This window comes from Bos indicus, chromosome 7 (assembly GCF_029378745.1).
Source record: "Bos indicus isolate NIAB-ARS_2022 breed Sahiwal x Tharparkar chromosome 7, NIAB-ARS_B.indTharparkar_mat_pri_1.0, whole genome shotgun sequence".
NCBI lineage: Eukaryota > Metazoa > Chordata > Mammalia > Artiodactyla > Bovidae > Bos > Bos indicus.
The window spans coordinates 26,088,709-26,111,640 of NC_091766.1; the positions used below are offsets into that span (position 1 = coordinate 26,088,709).

General features: G+C 40.7%; 1 protein-coding gene and 1 long non-coding RNA gene across 15 annotated transcripts in view; one reads left to right on the forward strand and one right to left on the reverse strand.

Moving 5' to 3' along the window:
• Nucleotides 1–22,932, forward strand: part of LOC139184116 (uncharacterized) — a 311,899-nt gene that overhangs the window by 161,154 nt on the left and 127,813 nt on the right. The window lies entirely within an intron of this gene.
• Nucleotides 1,723–22,932, reverse strand: part of CTXN3 (cortexin 3) — a 32,329-nt gene continuing 11,119 nt past the window's right edge. For 3 of the 14 annotated variants that reach the window (XM_070793216.1, XM_070793213.1, XM_019964606.2), the window contains 6 exons: nucleotides 15,434–15,486; nucleotides 15,272–15,334; nucleotides 14,731–14,776; nucleotides 14,001–14,068; nucleotides 10,915–11,545; nucleotides 1,723–2,910 (listed from right to left, as the gene is read on the reverse strand). In XM_070793216.1, coding sequence (XP_070649317.1) covers nucleotides 2,575–2,820 — 246 coding nt within the window. In that variant the 5' untranslated portion in view covers nucleotides 2,821–2,910; nucleotides 10,915–11,545; nucleotides 14,001–14,068; ... (1 more) ...; nucleotides 15,272–15,334; nucleotides 15,434–15,486 and the 3' untranslated portion in view covers nucleotides 1,723–2,574. Of the gene's footprint in view, nucleotides 2,911–7,664; nucleotides 8,833–10,914; nucleotides 11,546–13,116; nucleotides 13,246–14,000; nucleotides 14,069–14,730; nucleotides 14,777–15,271; nucleotides 15,335–15,433; nucleotides 15,487–22,932 lie in introns of those variants that run through there. The other 11 variants (XM_019964598.2, XM_070793218.1, XM_019964602.2 and 8 more) reach the window with 8 other exon arrangements.

Here is a 22,932-nt window from a genome sequence, read left to right on the forward strand (position 1 = left end):
AGGAGCTCAATAAGTACTTGAAGGGGTTTGAACAGACTCCCAATAAAAAAGGAGAAAAATTAAATAAGGATATACATGACATGGTACATTTGAAGAAAAAAGAAACTTTACAATTGGTAGGTTAAAGAAAGATGCAATAGTAAGACAGAAAAAAAGATACTTAGGTGACTTAATAGACCACAGGATGACCACAGATCAGCATCTGTGTCATGTTTTGGGAACTAGAAATGTAGGATCTCTGAAGGCATCAATTAACTTGTAGCATGATGAAACCAAGAGGTGGTTATCTTTTTAATTTGGCTCATTCTTATAAGTGAACATAGTTATGAATTCTATAGCTAAAGAAAGCTGAGTAGTTGGGAAGAGTTAAGAATCAAAACTTACATACTTTGCTAGTGGAAATGCAAAGTAATACAGCTGCTTTGGGAAACAGTCTCACAGTTCTTCAAAAAGTTAAACATAGAATTAGCATATGGGCTAGCAAATCCACTCATAGGAATTTACTCAAGGGAATTGAAAACACATATCCACACAAAATCTTGTACAAATGTGTTCATAGCAGCATTTCTTTTAGACTGGCCAATGAATAACCATGCTAGATGAATAATGGCTCTGATAGTAAAGAATCTGCCTTCAGTGTGGGAGACCTGGGTTCGATCCATTAGAAGATAGACCCAGGCGAAGATCCCCTGGAGAAGGGAATGGCAACCCACTCCAGTATTCTTGCCTGGAGAATTCAATGGATAGAGGGGTCTGGTGGGCCACAGTCCATGGGGTTGCAAAGAGTCGGACATGACTGAGTGACTAACACAACACAGTCTAGCCAAACAACAGGATATCATTGGCCATGAAGTGAAGTGAAGTCGCTCAGTCATGTGAGCCACCAGGGAAGTCCTATTTGGCCATACAAAGATGTAAAATACAGATCATGCTACAACACAGATGAATCTGTCTCAAAAACATGCTATGTGAAAGACGCCAGACACAAAAGGCCATGTATTCTTTGACTCCATTAGCATGAAATGTCCAGAATTGGCAAATCCTTAGAGACAGAAGCTGGATTAGAAATTACTGGATCTGAGAAGAAAGACGGATGGGACATGACTGGTGGTGGGTATAGAATTCTGGAATTAGATAGTGATGATGGTCACATAATTCTGTGAATATATTAAAGACCAGTGAATTGTTTACTTTAGAAGGTTAAATTTTATGGTATGTAAATTACATTTTAATAGAGCTATTATTTTTTAAATGAAAATAAATCAAGAGGGAATATGGGGGACAAGGGAAAGCTGAGCAGAAGAATCTCCAAAATGTTACAAAAGAAAGAATAAGACAAGGGAGAAGTTTTACTAAGGGCTGCCTTTTTAGGCATAGTTCCTTTTTTAAACTTTTTTTTTCTTAATGAAGGCTAATTGAGGAGAAAATTAGAAGACACAGACTTTAAATGCAGCCTTAAGGAGTTTAGTTTAGATGAAAGTTTTTCCTATCCGTACAGAGTTGGAATAAGAGGTTTTCATATCTCTCTTTTTGGGAGATTTAAACAGTGCTTAGAATAGGCCCCATGTGTCAATCTGTGGAAGCCCTTCCTGAAATGGGAGAGGGATGAATCAGATGACCTTTTATGGTCTTTGGTCTTTTTCTCTTTCTCAGAACAATTAGTCCTCAGCATTCGATATAACACACTGCCTCCAGAGCGCTAAAATAAGAGAGAGGAGACACTTCTGTTTCTTGAAAAGTTTTATTTGGTTTCTATATCAGTCATAAGCATACATTCTTCTTAAGACTATAAAAGTCTTCTCCTCCAAACAGTTAACTTGTTATTGAAAAAAAAAAAAAGCATAACTTGAAATAGCTACCTATTATTTCAATCAATTGTGCAAAGAAAGTAAATTCAGATTATGTATCACTACCTCTACTCATGTTATTAATATGAATACATAGAATGCACTTGGCCTGGTAAATAGTTTGCAAACCTTTGAATTCATTTTATTTGAAAAGTAAAATAACATCATCCTCACTCGTATTTCCCAGAGATCAATCACTTCTTCTAAGCATTCCCAATTGCCTCCCATTGCTCTTAGCTTTAGGAGACAGCAAGTACCTGCTTTGGGTCTGTCCACTCAGCAGCATCCTCCTCATTCTCTGCCCAGGACCCAGATTCCCATGAAAAGAAAACAAGCTGGGGGACAAAATTAGAGCAAGGAAGTCTGTTCTGGCCCTGCCTTCAGATTCAAACCAGGTCTTTTTTCCTGGTGACCTAGTCAGGTCCCCCAGGTCCAGTAGGGCTTCATTTTAGGCAAAGTCACTATTGGTATTCTTGGCTTCATCATCACACACATTCAACAATATTCATTCATTGAGTAAATGTCGAAACTGAAACTTTCCTATTTGGGGTTGGTAATAGAAACCTCCATTTCCAATGTCCTCAAATGTTTACTGAATAAATGGATTGTGGTTCTAGAACCAGATAGGGTGAAGACTTTGAGTTGCTGCGAACGGTGACTAAAGAAAACCTCTCACTGAGACACGAAGCACTTCTCTTCCTCAGGATGGACTCCTGCTGCTGTCCTGCTAAGCAAGGGCATGGTCAAACTGCCCTTTCTCCAGGCCTTCAAGTCCGTCAGCCCAGGTCGAGGTTGGCATGCTCCGATACGGGTCCAAAAGAATCCGGAAGCACCTGACGATAAGGATGCCCAAGAAAATAAACAACAAAATCACAAAAACAAATGTGGTTTTCTGCTCCAGAGACATGCTAGAATCTGATGACACGTTCCCAAGGGGCAACAGAGGAGAAGGGACTGGCTGTCCTCCATCCATCGTCCAGGGATGCTGGAGCACAGGGTCTCCCGGCTTCTTTCTCTTCCATCATCAGCCTGCCGAGATCATGGTGGCTGCACCCTGGAGACGCTTCAGAGAGAAAGGAAGGGAAGAGAGGGAGTAAACATCAAAGGGCAACTTTATTTCTGGGCTCACCATCCTATTTTTCAGAGAGAAGAAGCAATTGCTAAGCTTTTTCAACTGGGATTCTTAATTCCATATAACTATGGGGAAGAAAATGTTACTCTTGCATGAAACTACCAGACTGTTCTCAGGGTAGCCACGTGGAACCAGGAGGGATGGGCAGGGATGGCAACCAGAGTACAGAAGATGAGAAATGTCCAAGACAATGTTGACCTCAGGTGTGTTGCCAACTTGACATCCAAACCTAGCTTCCCTGCCAAGTCTCTTCCAGATTCCCTCCAGTAATAATACTCTCACATCATTCTTATAATGAGACCATTGACTGGATACCAGCTGTGTGCCAGGACTGTAGCTAAATACAACAGAAGATAGCCACTCTATCACAGGCTCCATGAGAGCAGGGATCTCTGTAGTATGAAGAAACTGAGGCTGGAAAAGTGTTAGTCACTCTGCTGCTGCTAAGTCGCTTCAGTCATGTCCGACTCTGTGCGACCCCATAGACGGCAGCCCACCAGGCTCCGCCATCCCTGGGATTCTCCAGGCAAAAACACTGGAGTGGGTTGCCATTTCCTTCTCCAAAGCATAAAAGTGAAAAGTGAAAATGAAGTTGCCCAATCGTGTCCGACTTTTTGCGACCCCATGGACTGCAGCCCACCAGGATCCTCTGTCCATGGGATTCTCCAGGCAAGAGTACTGGAGTAGGTGTCCATCCCCTTCTCCAGAGGATCTTCCCGACCCAGGGATCAAACCTGAGTGTCCTGCATTGCAGGCAGATTCTTTATTGTCTGAGCCAGGCTGAAAAAGGTGCTTAATATAGAAACTCTCTCAAGAAGCATTGGGTTTGGGTCCCCAGTCTCTAGCCTCCGTATTACTGTGTGTGGGACCTTGAAGAGGTCACTAAGTTGGAAAGATGAGAAGTAGAAATGGCTGTGTGCTGTCTCACCGTGCTATCATGAAGATGAATGTCAGGGAAAACCTTTGAAAAGCATACAAAGATGAAAAGCAAAGGAAACAAAGTGTTGCTTCACTGAAGACAGGACTAAAGAAGCTACCATGCTCCTCCTCTGCTCTCTCTCGCAGCGCCCAGGCCAAGGGAGAAGGGAGGGGTCTCAGACTCCCAAACCATCAGACTCCTGCTGCTTTTCTCTCTTTTCATCAGAAAACAAAAACCTGGTTCAATACTTGATCCTGGAAAGGACCTAGAGAACCGAGCTAGGGAAAAGAAATTGATTGCATTTTTTAAAAAGCCTTACAGCAGCTTCCTACTGTTTGTTTAAGACCATTTGGTCAGAGGAAGAGAAAGAAAGAAATGTTATCACTATTTCTATTTTGCTAGTAGAAAAACTAAAGTGTATGGATATTACTGTTTGTCTTTAAAGGCATATTGAAGTAGACATCGAGGCCAGTGAAAGCTTCATATATTGAACTAAACCTATTTAAATCAAATTTGATAAAGAAAAGTACTTACATCAGACATTATAGGTAAATCATAGGACATATTTATGAATCTGTCTTTAAAAAAATTACATAGTCATCTATGGAAATTACCATGAATTCAAAAGAAATTATGCTCAGTGAAAATGAGCAACCAAATAAAAATAGAATTATGGCCTAAAGGATTAACATAGTATTTCTTCAGTTAACTTATAATCATTGTCTTGAGGTATAGAATTAGTGAGCATAACAACAGTTTGCATATATGTTGACACTTCAAAGTTTATAAAATCAGAGTTTAAAAATAGTTTATAAAAGGAATTACAACTGGTATCTGGGAGGAAGGAGTTACCAGTTTAGGGGAAATAATATTTTGCAGCTCCTTGACTCTGAATTTTTTAAAGGTTGGAATAGTTGCAGTAGAGTCAGTTTTATTTTAAAATACGATTGGAGTAAAATTTGTTTTTTAAAAACATCTCCTTAGGTGTATAGAGGATATTCATGGATTGGGCTTGGTTTGCTTGTTTTTAAGCACTCTACCAGTCTTGAGTGTTAATAGGAACTGAAGAGGGGACAGGAAAGGCAGCCAAGGCAGCTCCCCCTGGCGCTTCTAAGGACATCCATACCCACACCAAATACCCAAACTGGACTTAATCATACCAAACAAAAAATTCCCCAAAACCTGGGTCAAAAGAAAGCCTCGTGGTGATAGAGGAATAGATGCTTAAGCTGTGCTGTGCTTAGTTGTGTCTGACTCTTGCAACCCCGTGGACCGTAGCTTGCCAGGCTCCTCTGTTCATGGGATTTTTCAGGCAAGAATACTAGAATGGGTTACCATTTCCTCCTCCAGAGTATCTTCCCAATCCAGGGACCGAACCCTCATCTCTTGCATCTGCTGCGTTGGCAGGAGAATTCTTTACCACTGAGACACAGTATGTGGCCTCTTGTCATTCCATGTCCTGCTGATCCCTGGCCTTCCCACTGGCTTAGTACAATCCATTTTACTATGTCCATTTTCCGTCTGGCCCAAGTGAAACCAGAGCCATTTTCTTTGTTGTTTAACACAACCGAGACAGGACTGCATTTTTAGGAAATTTTTTTAATGAAAACATTACATAATCCAAAAGGGAAATAGAAGAAAAAAGAGGACCATTAACTGTAAATTTACAACACAAAGTTTGCTAGATCTGTGAAGTTCAATGACAACAGTGGAGAAAGAACCTTTTGAGACTGTGTTAATGACACCCTAGCCATGAGCTGTCTGACTAATATAGCAATACCTTTTCGGTCCCTCCCTTCCCACCCCTGGTCTTCACTTTACTATCATGACAAGCACCATCATGACACCCTGGACCAGTCTGCTCCAGCCTTGTCCTTTGTACAAGGCAAGATATCAAGTCCTTTTGTCTTAGCTAAGCATCCTATAATTCCTAGGCTTATTCCATAACTCAGGTTCTAGAACTGGTACACCATTCATTTGGGGGATGCAGTGATGGGCAACCATTCCAAGAAGTCCCAGTAAACAACCTAGTCATCTCAATTCAGATTATCAGTGACATCTCTCTATACATGAGTCTGGGGCCTCACTTCTTCATAGGGAAGCCAACTATTAGAATGTCATAACACTCAGTTTTAATTTGCAATTTTACCATGCTATGCTGATTAAAAGGCAGATTTAAGGATATAGTTAACCCTCTTTGCAACCTGATCAGGTGTTTTGAGAAGCCTGCTAAAATATAAATATATATATTCTTGTTCTCTGAGCCTTTCCCCACCAACCCCTTTTAGATATACCAAACTGAGGAAACAAGAGAGATGAAAGCATTTTGAGAACTCTACAGATCTTTACAGATTGTAAGCCTCTCCCCTCCCAGCATACTATGATGCTCAAGTTCCTATTAAAATAACTTCATTTGGTCAAATTATCACAGGTCTCTATTAAAGTGCAGTATTTTACCAGAGAAAATGAAACATTAACACATTAGCAGGGATTTGTCTTTGAATACTGTTCCTGTTTGGAGGAGGGAGAAAAGAGGTAGATAGAAAGGAAATTGAAGGAAGATCTGGCTGGGAGCAAGAGGCTGCTAGAGGGACTTGCGGGAACCAGACATGGGGGCTATGAGTCAATAGTCCAAAGGGAGAGTCCTGGGGAAGGAAGGATGAGGGAGAGCGGGTAGAGATGAGAAGAGGAGATGGTTATGAAGGGAGATGGAGATCCAGAGATTCATAAAGAAATGCCAACTATTTCCCAGTTTTGCCTGGAACTGCTTGAAATCCCTAGAAGAGCCTGCTTGATTTTAAACCTGCAATCAACTAATCAATAATTTACAAATTTGGAAAGCTCAACAGCATGTTTAAGCTAAAGGAAGCATCAGTGTAAGATGCAGAAATAGAAATAAATGTAATCACTTGGCCACCACAGTACAAGAATATTCAAAGACATCCAAATTTTGTAAGTGCCTGAGAGTAAAGTGTTCCTTTTTTTGGTAGAAATGATTCTTAGGGAACGGTCACAATTGCTTTTACCTAAACAATGAAATGTTCCTTTCAGATGAATAGTGGAATGTGGGCAAGTAAATTATTTTGAAAGATTTTGACGCAACCATTATCAGCATTAATAACAACAAAAGGCAGTTATTTTAAGAAGGACCAGAGTCACTCACAGCAGTATTTTAATCCTGACTGGCTTTCCCTATCACATAGCACACCTGTCTTCCCTTTGCTTGGTCCCTTTGTATGTGCTCAGGAAATAAAGTCTAATTTTAACGTGGACCAAGGAAAGCTTAATTGAAAGCTGCCATTTTCAAAAGTCATGTAATACATCCCTTTTCTCAAACTAAGCTCCTTGGACTCTAAGTTCACAAAGTGCAAACACCCTGAATTAGTCACAAAGCCCCGTGTGAGGAGTCCATCTCAGCCACAGTCATTCTCACTGTCGGCCACGCACTTTAGTCCGTTCGCAGAGAAACCCTCTCTTTCTTACCCCATACTTCCTCTATACTGAGTCATGATTCATCTTTCTAAGCTGAAATTTACCATTCCTCCCCTCAGACCACCCTTGTACTCCAATATCCAAGACCCTCACCAACCCCTTAACCCTCTTGTGGACCTAATACACCTGTTTTCTGGACCACAGATTAGATGGCAATCTGTCAGTGGAATTTTTCTAAGGTATTACTGTATTTCCAAAGTAAGTTCAGAAAGGAACAAAGATCAAATCACATTTGGTTTTGAGCAAAATGACCAGTGGACAAGAACAAACTTACATGTAATTGATCTGCAGTCACCTAGGGAGAGGGTCCCAACTCTGGCCGTTCAGCAGCTCCACCTCACACCTGGTAGCCTTTGAACACCTCCGGGTTTCCCACCTCTGAGCTTTGAGTCATGATGCTGTCCGCCAGATGCTCTCCTCCTCACCCTCTTCCCACCTGCGGCTTTCTCTCCCTCCCTCCGGTCCACGCCAAAGTCCTCCTCCCCAGCAGGTCCTCGGTCCTCCCTTCACCCGAGGCACCGACGCTTCCTGCGCACTGTCCCTGGGAACATTTCACCTGCACTCTGCAGCAGCACCTATTACAGGATATATCTCCACTGTGCTCCTCACCATCCCCTTTTTAAACAACAGGCTCCTTGAGGAATTCCTTGCTGCTCTGGGATCATTGCCTCTCTAAATAGAGGTTGAGACAAACCTCTGGCCCCTTAGGGTTCAGGGAACTGAATTCAAGCTTGGAGGTGCTGGGTGGTACAGAGAAGGGGTGAAAAAAAGAACATGTCATCCACCCTAACTGGGATGTCAGGCCATTGTGGTTGAAATAGATCTTGTTTCAAAGAATCACAAATAATCTGAGTCACAATGACATTTTAATAGTCACAGAGCTCATGATTTAAGAAGCAGTTGTTTGGTTTTTTAAAATTTTCTTTGGCCTCACTGCTGATGGGTAGGGTCTGAAATATAGAAATCCGCTGGAATTAAGCACTCTCCTTTCTGTTTAAGGGGTCAATCCTTTCTTACCTAGATTGCTTTTTGATGGGGAAGGGTAGCCATTTAAAATATCCTGAATCGTATTGTCTTACATGGGAACTATCAATGCCAACACATATCCTTCTCAAGCTTGGAGCCTTTGGACTGTTCATCTCATTATAAAATTTCACAGTAAGAAAAAATATTTTGTCTGGAGAGAACTATCTTAAAGTAATGATATATTTCTTATTTTCCAAGTGACAGCAGCAGAATTCATTCATTGCATTTGGCCCCTTGTTCTGGGAAACCACACACAGGCATTCGATTTCACCGTCTCACTTTTGTGGTCATCCCTCTCGCGATGGGTTGCAATAACAGCTGCAGTAGATGTTGTGTGTGTATAGTCCTACCTGGCACATGGTGAGCTGTTCAAAAACTAGGTGATGAGGAATGAGTGTTTTCTCTTTATCTCATTGTTGTGCAAAATGAGATTTATTGCTCATTTCCCACGCAGGAATGGAGATTGTTAAATAAACCGCCCCAAATCAAAAAACTCAAGAGTAGCCCCCTTCAAAGGGGAATGAGTAGAACGTCATCATCCTTCAACTGCTAATGCCCTGCAGGGTGCTGTGAAACAACGCAGTCTGTATTTTAAGTACTCTGAAACCATATAACTGCTGTACCTAATTTTTAAACCTTGTAGGCCACAAACCTAGTTATGTGACTTGATGTATTTTCAAAAGCAGATGTAAAGACAGTTCATCCATCGAGCAAGAACACTCACAGGCTTGTCCAGCTTACACTCACATGTGATGGACGGGACACCTTGTCCCACAAAGACATCCTGTGTACCTTGTTTATATTTATCTAGCAGCCTAGTGAGACCAATCCGTAGACTGTGAAATAGGGAGGGAGTTGGCTAGGTAGGCAGGACTGAATTTGCAACAACTGACAGGGACAAACTTTGCCAAAGTGCTGCGTTATCCTGTAGTAGTTCTGACGCTTGGCTGTTGAAATTTGAACATGTCTTGTAAAAATGGAAGAAATATATCCTGAAACTGAGGCAGAATAAAATCACTCTCTACTTTTTTGAGCTAAAGGAAGCCTCAACTGCATTGCTGTCTGTATAGCTGGAGTGTCTGGAGGTATATCGTCCATCCCACCCACCCCCCCCCGACGTGTAAACATCCCAGTCGACCCTATTACACATCTCCCCCCACAACTGTGAGCCCACCACCAAAGTCACCTCATTTCTCGTAGAAATTCTGTGTATGAATCCAGTGAAGAGCAACTTGCATTCCAGGATATACATGCAAAGATGCAAAATGTTTCCTATAAATTCACAGAATACATGGCCCTTTTGGTGGCCAGCCAAGACCTTGAGGTAGAGATTTCCGGACTCTAAGTACTTCAGGCATTTTAACCACCCTCTCCCCATTTTTCTGGCTCACATCAATACATGGCAACCCCCATGTTCCTCTTTTTCAACACCACTCCTATTCTGATACAATAGCCCTGATGATTCCAAATTCACAGGATGGTTAGGAGTAAATATTAATTTATACACTTGAAAATTAGACGCAAGGCTAGTAGAAAGCCCATAGACACCAATTTTAAAGACAAGCGAGTGTGGTCAGCTACAAATGTCAACAGGCAGTTTCAGAACTGTTGCTAGACCTCGCTGCTGCACAGGAGGTCGGCTTCCTCTGCTCATCTCTGCAAAGTCAGCTTGCAGACACATCTGCTGCTTGGTTTGGGGAGTGAACCCTGCTGTAGCCAGTTCACCATGCTGGTCAGCAGGGGACCTTTATCTTCAGCCTGAGCCCTGACTGCAGCTTTACTTCCTCCCTATTTTCATCTTCCTCCTAACATCTGCTTTACGAGTTTTAAAGGGACTGCAGGGCAAGACTGCAGCCTTGCTGAGAACATCAGAAAAATAGCCTGCGAGTGCCCAGTCAGTAAAGGGGGGTGTCAAAAGGTACCACAAGCGAACTGGAACTTTAAAGTCCAAACAGTAACCTTACTGTTCAACTCAGTTTTCCTTCTCTTTCCTTGTGTGTTTCCTAGTGAAAGAGAGTGCTTGCTGATACCTCAAAAGGCTAGGGCTACACACTGCCCAGGGACAACAGGGATAGTCAGCACTATCACTATGAATTGTGTGGGTCATGATCCTTTGTAACCAAATTAGAACATCCCTGTTACATTTTGGAAGGTGGGATGTTTTAGGTGAATAGGAAAAAAAAATGTAATGGGCAGAGAGCTTTCAAGAATAATTTACTGCAGCTTAGCAAAGAAAAAAGCCTGTTTTACTATTCTCTTATCCAGTGTCTGTAGCATTATAAACTTAAGCATGCTTTAAAAATACAGGCATCATTACATTTCACCCCCGTGCATTAACTTTACCTAGCAACTATTTAATTAGACTTTATCTGACAGCTAGATCTAAATTCAGAACTTGGATCCAAAAGGCATCCATGCGATCATGGCTCATGCATATATTTAAAGTTAGAGGACAGCATCTAATTAGCCCACCATAGACACAGATTTTGGTCAAATACCTGGATCTGGCTGAACAAACACTTGATCCATTTCCTGGTGGAACAGTTACAGGTAGTTACAAGCCTCCTTAGCTTCCATTCTTCCCGACCAGGCTGTGAGAAAGCAGTAGGCAGTGGTAGCTGCAAGCAGCTGATGGCACACCCCAGAGCTAAAGCTGTTGTTTCAGGCTTAGAAACTTCCCATTAAAACCCCGAGTTAAAGGAGCATCGTCTTTCTGTGTGAGGCATCATTAGCGGCCAATACAGCTGCTTCTCTGAGGCGAGCCATGATTTCGGTTCTGCCTCAGCAACTCTTCAGAGAATTCTGCTTCAGTGAGTAGAGGCAGTATCCTAGCAGTGTGTCTGAAATCATCTTCAAGAAAGCATTAACATTCAAAAGGAGTACGGGGGAAAACATCACAGGGCATTCCCATACCTTTTCAAAAATCAAAGCCATAAATCTACCAGTGTCTTGCTCTTCTCTATTGATTGTTGACACTATTCCTCTTTGGGGATGTCAGTTAGCACCTTGCAGCAACCAGCCTCCATATCGATCATGGTTTATGACCTTCAGGCCAACTTAATTAATGGAAAGACTTCTAGGGAAGGGCATCAACTTAGCATTTAGGAGATGAAGGAAAGACTCCTTTTTCTAAAAAAAAAAACAAAAAAAAACAAAAAAAACAAAGTTGACCTTCCAGAAAAGCAATGATTATGGGAAGCATGGAGGAAAGAACAAGTAAAAAAGAAAATCCTAATTTCACCACCTGTTTGTAAATTTACTACGTGGTGGGTTGCCAGGTCCACTGTCCTCTGGGCAGCCTGCATGATTGTGACCTTGGCAGGCACTCCACCCGACACAGACCATCTGAGCCCACTTGGTGAATAAAGATAGACCTTCACTGAGAAAAAGTTGTACTAATTCTAAAGATTCTGGTTACACAGCATAACACTTATACTATTTTCCTTGGACAAAGTACCTAAATAAATTGGAAAAATATTATAGGATAAAATTCATCCTAAAAAAAAAAAAAAAAAGTGCTTCTCTTGAAAGCATTCAGCCTAATCCTTAAGATGGAATATCCTTGATTTTTGGCAAATCACCACTTTCTTTGTTGAAATGGAAGAACAATTAGCAACACCCCCACCCACCAAATAATGGGGTGCAAGATATTCAAAGCTAAGTCTCCCTGTGCCTGTCAGCTCTGCTGTCTCTTCAGCTCTCCTGAGAAGCTGGCCATGACCCAGTAGCTCTAGGGGACTAGAATGGAGCTCATTCTCTAAGAGGAAACCCCCCACCTGCTAGCAAGAGACAACAATCCTGGATAAGCCTCCGATCCAAGAAATTCAAATGCTAAGGATTAGAGTCTAACATCAGAATCAAATGCTTCACAAGGACATGAAGGTATTTTCCCCAGATGTTTTCCAGACTCTTTAACCGAATTTCCTTTCCAATTAGTGTAACTTAACTATATTTTCTCTCTCTCTCTCACACATACACAAAGACACACAGACACACAAAACAATGGAACAAATGAAATCCAACAGAGCACTGTCATTCAATACTAACTGGTATCCATGCTTTTCAGCCGACGGTGCTGGTGGATGGAGCACCCTGCTCAGTAATGCTAACAGAGTATGGTTCAGGGAACAATCTGACCCCACCCTCACATATATACTTATCATTCCATGGGGTAAAAAAGGACTCTAGTTAGAAACGAGCCAGGTTACCACCAGTTCCCTGCCCAGGGGCCCCTCAGATATTGTTGTCATCTATAGACAGTAGAGGTGGCAGGGAACCCGAGAGGGCTGTGGTTGTCCTCTAGCTACTATGCAGCCTGAGCCCATCCCAGGGAGATGAGTGCCTGGCCTATTTTTAAAACTCTCCAGAGAAGTAGATTCCAAAACCCCCTCTGACAACCTCTGTTTAAACTAACTCCTCCATTGCTTACTTCATCTCAGTGAGTCAGCGCATTTTCTCTTCTATCCCCTTTGTGGTCATTAACCACCGCAAGCTTCTGTTAGAATGCTCTTCCACAAAGAAAGTGAACTAGGTAAGCCAAAGAACATTTGATGAAGATCTGCTGGTACAAAGATCTTCAGGCCAAGTTTGGATATTTCTTTTATAAGATAATTATCATTGGAATGATCAGTATCAGCCCTTCTCCCCTGCAGTTACATTATGATAGTCGTCATGAGCTGAAACAGTGAAGAAGGACTTACAAAAAGTTTTTCTCTTTGAACATTTCATAGTAGGTTCCAGTCCTTTTGTTTTTGATAATCGTTATAGTTGTTTGAATTGCTCCCCAAATTTCTGCTTTCTAGTCCAGCTTTAAACAGGAACATATAAGGCTGCACAGAGATGTTTCATGTTTCAGACTAACATGAAACTTGGTGAAATAGGATGATTTCATAGGTTATATATACTATGCTTCTCTGACCCCAGGGTTATTCCTGAATGTCAGTTCAGTCTTTTTATCACATGATACTCTGAGTTAGTATTGTTAGAAATCTATTTTAAGAACTTTTCCTACCTTCTAATTTCATCTCACTTTTAATATTCTTTAGGTTACAGTTCTTTCCTAAATTTCTCTTACTGCACTTTTCCATAAAGAAGTAGACAATGAATATGAGGAAAAGTTCATGAGCTTTATGTCAACACAAGGCTGTACTATTATTAATTATCATTGTTTCTTTCTGACTCTACCTAATTCTCAAAATCAAATTGAATTGATTCTTGGTATACTTTTCAAAATAGAAACATGATTTTCTTTTCATTTTCATTACTAGATTAGTGGTTAAAAAAATCCTTTCCTCCTTCTTTTAGGTAAAATTTTCTTTGATGCTATTCAAGAACCATTAAGTTCATTCATTGCGAATCAGATATGTTCTGTGTTAAGCGTGCTCAGAATAAAAGCGTGCTCAGAATAAAAACTACAGGTGTTACGTCCCTGCTTAAGTTCGTTCAGGTTGTGTACTGCACAAGTCTAGGCGGCTTCCTAGTAAGAACCCTAGGAGCTTACCTTCCAGCCATGCTTGCTAAGCTTCTTGACAGATAAGCCCACCTCCACTATTCCCCACTTCCTCCCCTTCCCTTCGCTACTCACCCAGCAGGCATCTGAATCATGTTCTTACAGGACCTGATTTCACAAGGTCATTTGCAGTTTTTAATTGCCTGAACCAAAAAAGAAAAACAAAACTCTTTACCATTAATCTCTCTTATTCTTTGTGACGACATTGGACATAGCTGATCACTCTTTTCAAGGAAGGAATGGGGAAAAGAATACACGGAGTAAGATGGATGGGGTGGCAGGAATGGACATGACAGCTTTTAGAGCCCCTCTCCTTTGTTAACTTCTGCCTTCAGAGGTTCTCTTTAGCCTTCCAAGGCTAAAGCCAAGTGTAACTTATGTGACTACCAGCAAATGTGAAATTGAGGATGTGAAAACAGGCTGGGATATGCACTAATGACTCTACCACTTTCAATTCATTAAAAGAGAATTGGAAGTCAGTTTAAGTGTGTCTTTTTAAAATGGCTTCTTAGTTTAAAAAAATCAATGCATCGTGTAACATAAAGTAAAAAAAAAAGTCAAGATAAGCTCTAATAGCCCTCTGATTTGCTAGGTCTAAGTATAAGCTTATTTATCCACTTGGCTATCTTCACAGGTCAGTGAACATTCAAAGCTCAAGGGAATAGTTGGAAAGATTTAATAATATTTATACCAAGCCTATAAATAAGGATCTATACTCAAGCATTATTAAAAAGCAAGCAGGTTAAAGTCCAACTGCAAATTGGCAGCCTCCTGGTTTAATCTTTTCTTGAATGCATTTCTGTACCATCACATCTGTTGTCTGGTGAATGCTCAATTAGTAGTCGATGAAGCTGGAGCACAGAGAAATATAAAAATGAAAATGAGAGACAAACAATGTGCAACTCAGTGGAATTATATTTGAAAGAAAGAAAACACTAATAGAATTTCATACTTGTCAGGATTACAGATTGCCCTAAAAATTATCAAGTTTATTTCTTCCTAAATCAAAAACAGTAAAGGATATAGAAATGAAATGTATCATGCTCATAAAAAAGCTGATGTCTCATCCTAAAAAGGAACAACTTCACAAAACGTATCATATTAATTCTATTTAGAGATAATATTTGCAAAATTTTAGTTATTCTAATTACAGTATGAAAATATAAGAGCATCACTATGGCTTATTCACTGCTCAAAGGAAATTCATACTGAGCAGTTAACATCCTGGTGGGTAAATTTATTCTTTTAAAATGACTTGTACAATAATAACCATTTGCTTAATGACTTTGAAATACTTAATGCCTTTAAAATGTCATATAAAGTACTAATTAGGGTTTTATACAAACCATCCCTCTAAATTTTTATGCTGTCATTTTGGCAGGGTTCTTTCTTTCTGTTCCACAGCTGCACTGTAGAAGAGAAGATACATGGAAAACTTGAGGATTAAGCAGCTTAGAACATTAAGATGATTTATAAAATGAAATAGAATGTATCTGAGAATTACTGACCTTTTAGCCTGACTTTAATACCTGACAAATGTCTGGAGCTAAAAATCTTGCCACTGAAAAATCAATTTGAAAACACTCAGAGGAGGGAAAAATCATATGAAGCAGTTAAAAAATCCTTGTTAAAAATATAGTGAAAAACCAATCTCAGTTCCTGATATTTAAAGTTGTAGAAATTACTGAAAGAAGGCTGAGGAAATAGTAATAAACAGCATTTATGATGTGTGATCACTGAATACAAACTTCAGTGATTCAACACTGCATTTTATGAGTAACATAATTAGTTGCTGATTGAAAAAATGTTTAAGTTTACAATCATGTCAATGAGATTAGTCAGAAGTTCTAGTCATACAGCATATTATTTTAAAAGGCAAATATTAAGGGTATATATTTCTCTTTTGAGTCTACACCCAAAGTTTGTAAAAGGCCTGCCATCTATAATTTTTCCTTTAAATAATATATATGAAATGTTTATGTATGCTGCTGCTGCTGCTAAGTCGCTTCAGTCGTGTCCGACTCTGTGCGACCCCATAGACAGCAGCCCACCAGGCTCCCCCATCCCTGGGATTCTCCAGGCAAGAACACTGGAGTGGGTTGCCATTTCCTTCTCCAATGCATGCATGCATACCAAGTCACTTCAATTGTGTCCGACTCTGTGCAACTCCATGGACAGCAGCCCACTAGGCTCCTCTGTCCATGGAATTCTCTAGGCAAGAATACTGGAGTGGGTTGCTGTTTCCTTCTCCCATGTTTATGTATAGCAAGTACTTAAATGTTATAAATCACCTGTGTTTCTGTTATTAATATTAAATTATATCTATTTAATTTATAAATAAAATAGCATTAATATTACATTTTATCACAAGCTTGTTAAGCTTGCAGATTTAAGGGGTGGGCCCTGGCCCAGATTATTTAATTAAATCAGGCCAAGAATCTATATTTCAAATAAGAAACCAATATGATTAATGAGGTAGGGTGTCTGAAGTCTACACTTAGAAAGTAATATAGTTAAATTTTTTTCCTCTCAGTGAATATTTGGCCATATTAGGCATTTTAACCCTATGATGAAAGAACCTTAAGCTTAAAATTTAGGGTATCATGTACCTCTTTGAAAAAATGGATTGAATGCCTGAACCAATCATTAGAAAAATGCATACAGCCTGCTTTGAAAAACTCTGACTGAAATGCCCATTCAGAACACATGCATCTCCTCTTTTTTTTTTTTTTTTCTTCCCCCACTCCTCCCCTTCTTACCTCTTGCTAAAGTGGTAGTAAACAGTGGCAGGAATAGAAGCCCATGGTGATAAAGACAACATAGTGGAACAAGAGGCAGAGAGAAAGTATTTCTGAGAGAGGAGTGTGGATGGAGGAGCGCTGACTAGTGATGCTGAGCTTTGGAAACATACACAGGAGGCTGCAGCTTTGTAAGGGGTGACTGTGTGCCAGGGAAGACTAGGGTCAAAAAGTAAAAAGGGGCTAAAAATAAGAAGTGGAAGGCCTGGGGACAGATGAGTGACCCCACTGCCTTCCAAGATTGTAGAGGTAACTAACTGGTAGGCCAGAATCCTGATACAACTATCAAGATGGGTGGTGGTGGGGACTGAGTGAAGTCATCCCTTTGACGGAAGGAACAGCACAGATGTCAATGCTGACCAAATAGGGAAGAGTGAGGTCAATTTGTTAATAAAAAAATATCAAGAGAACTAAAAGGAGGAACTGTTAAAATTTCATTCTCCCTGTGGAACACCGAAGAATTGATGCTTTTGAACTGTGGTTTTGGAGAAGACTCCTGAGAGTCCCTTGGACTGCAAGGAGATCCAACCAGTCCATCCTAAAGGAGATCAGTCCTGGGTGTTCTTTGGAAGGAATGATGCTAAAGCTGAAACTCCAGTACTTTGGCCACCTTATGCGAAGAGTTGACTCATTGGAAAAGACCCTGAGGCTGGGGGGGATTGGGGGCAGGAGGAAAAGGGGACGACAGGATGAGATGGCTGGATGGCATCACCGACTCAATGGACTTGAGTCTCAGTGAACTCCGGGAGTTGGTGATGGACAGGGAGTCCTGGCGTGCTGCGATTCATGGGGTCGCAAAGAGTCGGACACGACAGAGCAACTGAACTGAACTGAACTGAGATTAGCCATGAGAGATGAATACTGCACAGAGTAGCTACTTTTCAGTATAAGCCTTTCTTTCTGAGTAATTTGACTATTTGCAATTTCACTTTGCAAAGTCAGTCGGTGTAGTATGAGCCAAATATTAAGAAGTAAATAAAAACCCTACCTGAAACCCATTGAGTCTCTTTACAGGATCATCCTGAGGACCATCAGTGAATGGCTGGATAATTCTTTGAGAACAGAGGCTTCCTCACATGCCCAGAATCACCCCTCAAGGGCTGTGGTCCATTCTGCATGCAAGTAAACAGATCCTTCTCTGTCTTCCTCAAACATCTTGTGTACACTTAAAATCTGATTTCTTGTAATCACATGCAGTGCCCTAAAATCTAAACAATTGCCCTGTTTTTCCCATATCACTCTTACAACCTCTATTTTATGTGTGTTATCTATTCACTTATGCTTCTAACTTCTGTTTAATTATTTATCCATTTATTTTTGTGTATACACTTATTTCCCTTTAAACTTTAGGATGTTTGAAGAAAGCTATGAAGTACAATAGGTTATATGTTATTAGTGGTAGCAGACAAATAAAAAATTTTATTATGTATTCGGTGAATTTTCCCATTGCTAGGAAAGGCTTGATGTACTTGTTCTCAAGTTTTGAAGGATACAATCATTTTCAAATGCTTGTTTGGCTGAAATACTAGATAACATCAGATCAGATCAGTCGCCCAGTCGTGTCCGACTCTTTGCGACCCCATGAATTGCAGCACACACTAGGTATTTTATAAACTTTATTTTGCAGCAATTGTACATAAACAAAAGCAGTAGAATATACTTAAGTTTATTCAGTCTATGTTACTACCACAGAAGTGAAAATACCGCTTAGTAATTTAATAGGGACTGAATACAATTCAGTAACAGTTTTCAGAGAGCTTGTGAAAAAGTTGGCTCTTCGTTTGAAATGCTCAAGAACAACACTTTAAAATGACGCGAGACAGAGCCGATATCAGCCTGGTCTCACTTCCATTTGCTTTTGTCCTCATGAGAATGCCCGTCAGCATTAGTTTCAGGAAGAGGCCTGGTTTTGTTCTCAACATTTTTCTTAATTCAAAAGTAGATATGGGGTCAATTGAGAAAAATGAACATTTCGTGTTCCCAATAGCCCCATAATCAGTATTGCATATCATGAATATGGTTAGGGGCTTGGGTCAAATGCCAATACAATATTCAGTGGACTATGGATTACCAATGTGTAAGCCAAGAAAAGCTGTGTTTGCAAATGCAAAAAGGATGAAGAAAAATCTCTTCATGGTTCCCTGCACATGCCCACATCTGTAGGCCAAGTCAGGGGGGCAGAATGGGACATTCGTCATTAACAGAGACCTCTTCCCTGGTCCAGCCTTTAAGGATTAGCCTCTATGATCCAAGATGAGCCCTCGCTGGCTCCTGAGTCTCCTCTGTCTTCATTCCCCTCTAGGGATAGAGTGCATGTTTTGTGTGGCTACCTGATTATAGTCACTTGCATCTTTTTTTTTTTCCAGTCCTTTCTCTTTCTGTAGTCGCATCACTAAAAACCACCATGTTTCCTATTCCTAAGCTATTTATTGAAAATAATAAATTACCTTTCTTCCCTCACGTATTGTCCATTCAAAGGCTACCCGGTTCAGAATACTAAATAGGCCAAATAAGAATAATGGAATTTATATTTTCAACTCCTGTCAACAACTACTCATTTTATCATCTTAATATCTAACACCACAAAAGCAACAGTAAAATAATGATGACGATAATTAGAATAACAACACAATTACAATAATATAATTCAGCAAGCTTGTACCTTTTGTCTCCTTTGACTTTTGACTCTTACAGTGGCAAGACTTGAGCCCTTTTACATGTTTTTATCTATCAAAAGGTACGTGTGTATGTGTGAGTATGAATTTATTAAGGCTTTCTGATTAGACTGTAAGGTACTTGAGAATAAAGAAAGCTGAGTCTCTTATTAATGTATTTTTCACTTGACTGGCTATAATATTAGCAGAGGTAATAATTTATCCACAGGCTTCACTCTTTGTTACAGATCGTCCTAAATAAACATCGTAGTGGTATTTTTCCTAGTCATTTTCTCTTGCAACATCATTGTCGTACTTTGCCTGTCATATTAAAATAAGTCCAACCAGGCATAACCATTAATTACCGCCTTCCAACCAGTAATCTTCATTCATATCAGTCAAGAGCAGCTAGATAATCTGTGATTTTGAAAAAAAGAAACTTCAGTGGAAAAAATAAGAAAAACTTTTTTTCTCGCTACACATTCATTAAGGGTCATGTGGGGACTCTGCTCCGATGTCATTATTACCCTCATCCCAAGATTCAGACAGAGGGTCTGGCATCTACCAGATATCAAGGTAGAGAGGAGAGAGAGCATGGCGTGTGTGTGCTAGTTCTTAAGACCTCTGCCAAGTGGCTTCAATTTCACTGGGCAAAGCAAACATCATGGCCACATCTGAATTCAATAGGCTGAGTAGTATAATCCTTCCCTAGATAGGAACACAGAACACCGAGTGACACAGTCTACCATTACGGTTAACTAGAGTTTTACCCTTTACAGAGTGACTTCCCATAGATTACCCATCTACCTAAGTCACTCAGCTGTGTCTGACTCTTTGTGACCCCCATGGACTGTTGCCCACCAGGCTCCTCTGTCCATGGAATTCTCCAGGCAAGAATACTGGAGTGGGTTGGTATTTCCTTCTCCAGGGGATCTTCCCACCCCGGGGATTGAATGCAGGGTTTTCTGCATTGCAGGCAGATTCTTTATCTCCTAAGCCACCAGGGAAGCACACCCTCCCTCCCCTGCCCATAGATTATGTTCCCACAATAACCTTTCTTTGGCATCTCAGGATCCTTGAGCTTTAATCTTCAAACTATCTCCCACCCAGCTCCACTTCATACAGGTCAGATCTCCTGCTTACCCCTCCTTGCTTCCCCTTTCCTTCTAAGTCTCCCCTTGGATTCTGATGTCTAGGTTCATTTGCTTTCTTTAGCCTCTGATCTATTGGGTCCTCTTCTGGGTTACATCTTATTTCCTTTCTAGCTGGATGCCATAAGGCAGTCTTTTGAGCATGTTGTCTTTCTGATACAATCCCAGAACATTTTGGCTCTTGCACAATGTGTTTCCACAGCCTGACATTTCTCGGTCCACTCCCATACCCTGGCTCCAGCCTAATGGATCATACATGATACCCGGTTCCTCACAGGAACATACTATCCCAGGATACAAAATATTAGTATTTTATATCTATGTAGACATCGGAGAAGGCAATGGCACCCCACTCCAGTACTTTTGCCTGAAAAATCCCTTGGATGGAGGAGCCTGGTGGGCTGTAGTCCATGGGGTCGCTAGAGTCAGACACGACCGAGCGACTTCACTTTCACTTTTCACTTTCATGCATTGGAGAAGGAAATGGCAACTCACTCCAGTGTTCTTGCCTGGAGAATCCCAGGGACGGGGAAGCCTGGTAGGCTGCCGTCTCTGGGGTCGCACAGAGTCGGACACGACTGAAGCGACTTAGCAGCAGCAGCAGCAGACATTGGAAAAGCCCCTGATGCTGGGAAAGATTGAAGGCAGGAGGAGAAGGGGACAACAGAGAATGAGATGGCTGGATGGCATCACCGACTCAATGGACATGAGTTTGAGCAAGCTCTGGGTGTTGGGGATGGACAGGGAAGCCTGGTGTCCTGCAGTCCATGGGGTTGCAGAGTCAGACACAACCGAGTGACTGAACTGAACTGATGTAGGCATGGTTTGGAGAGGTGAAGTGGTTTTCTCCGGAACACAACGATCACATTTAAAATATTTTTGCCCGTCTCTCACTTTTCTGCGGGGCCTAAGATAAATAGACATGGTAATGTCTAAAAATATCTGAGTTTGATAGAGGCCTTTGGGAAAACAGTGATATTCATTTCTTAGTGGGCAGGGAAGGTAGATGTAGACACTACATGAGATTGCATCCAATCTGAATTTTAAGCATTGCCCCTCTGGTCTGCAGGAATGTCTTGTTCCAGCAAATTGACAAACAGCATGGCCTGGATGAATCTGAGGGGTGAATGGGTGGGAGGGAGCCAGATCTCCACAATAAGGCAGCCAACTATTTCTTGGGTTTGATATCCTTAGGGGAATGTAGGTGCCCCTTTTCATCATTCTGACCTACTTGCAATGTTTCAAAAATAATTTTTTTTGCTAATTAGAGATTATTCATATTTGTCTTACTTATTCTCCTGTGTCATCTTTTGTTGTTGTACTGGTTTTTTCCAACTGTACAGAATCACTAAAATCTTTCTTATAACCACCCTGACCTTGGCCAACCCCTCTCCCAGTTCCATGTAGAATCAGAATTTTAAAAGCATGGCATCATTTCAAATAAGGTAGAAGTGATCATTTAGGATAGAACTCCTCAAGGCATAAACATTATCTAATGGATTTTGCTTCTTTGCAGCCCTCTGAGGAGAACATAAGCCTGAGGCCTTTGTGAGTGCAGAGGCAAAAAGCTCCTCAGAGCAAAAAGAAAAGAAAAAGGGAAAAAACCCACCCTCATACCTGAAGTCCATGTTCTTAATGGGGATGGACCCATTTAGCTTCCTGCATGGATTTTGAGTTCTGAGGTTAACACAGATCTTAAAGTAGCCACCATGAATATAGCAAGACCGCTAACCCAACTAGGGGGCAGCTGAGATCGCTTAGTCTTTTGCTGCCCGCCTCACCTCTTATATTTTGACTGTTAAATTTGCTCTTGAGTTAAGTTCTACATTACAGGTGGCTCCAAACTGGGCATAGCACTGGATCTGGGGGGATAGATTATCTAACTTATAATTGCACGTAATTGCATGTAAATTATTATGACTTGATTTAAAGCAGAAATATTCATCAATATTTTTATGTTCATGTTTTATATTATAAAATTATTTCTCAACAATGTCCTCTAGTTAGTGGCTTGGAACCAAAAGTGAGCTCCACACTCCATCTCTAGGGTGTTTTACTGTAGGAAGTATCAATAAATATGGCAATCAATGTTCTGCTACTCTAAGAATATTGAGTTCCTTTATTTTAGGGAAAATGGTTTTGAGTCTCAGGCTATATATTATAATTTGAATGCAAACAAACTGTAGTTTGAGGGAATTTTATATCATTTTGGACATGATAACACATTCAGAACACTGTAATCTACTGAGAAAAGAGGATGAAAAGTTACCTAACACTCCTGGGCTCTTTGGATTGTGACATGGGGGAGGCAAAGTAGTGTAGACAGATTTGTACTCTTACAATGGCTGTGGGACCAAGTCATCTTCAACTCTGGCGTCCCACACTCCCCAGCTATTAAGAAGGT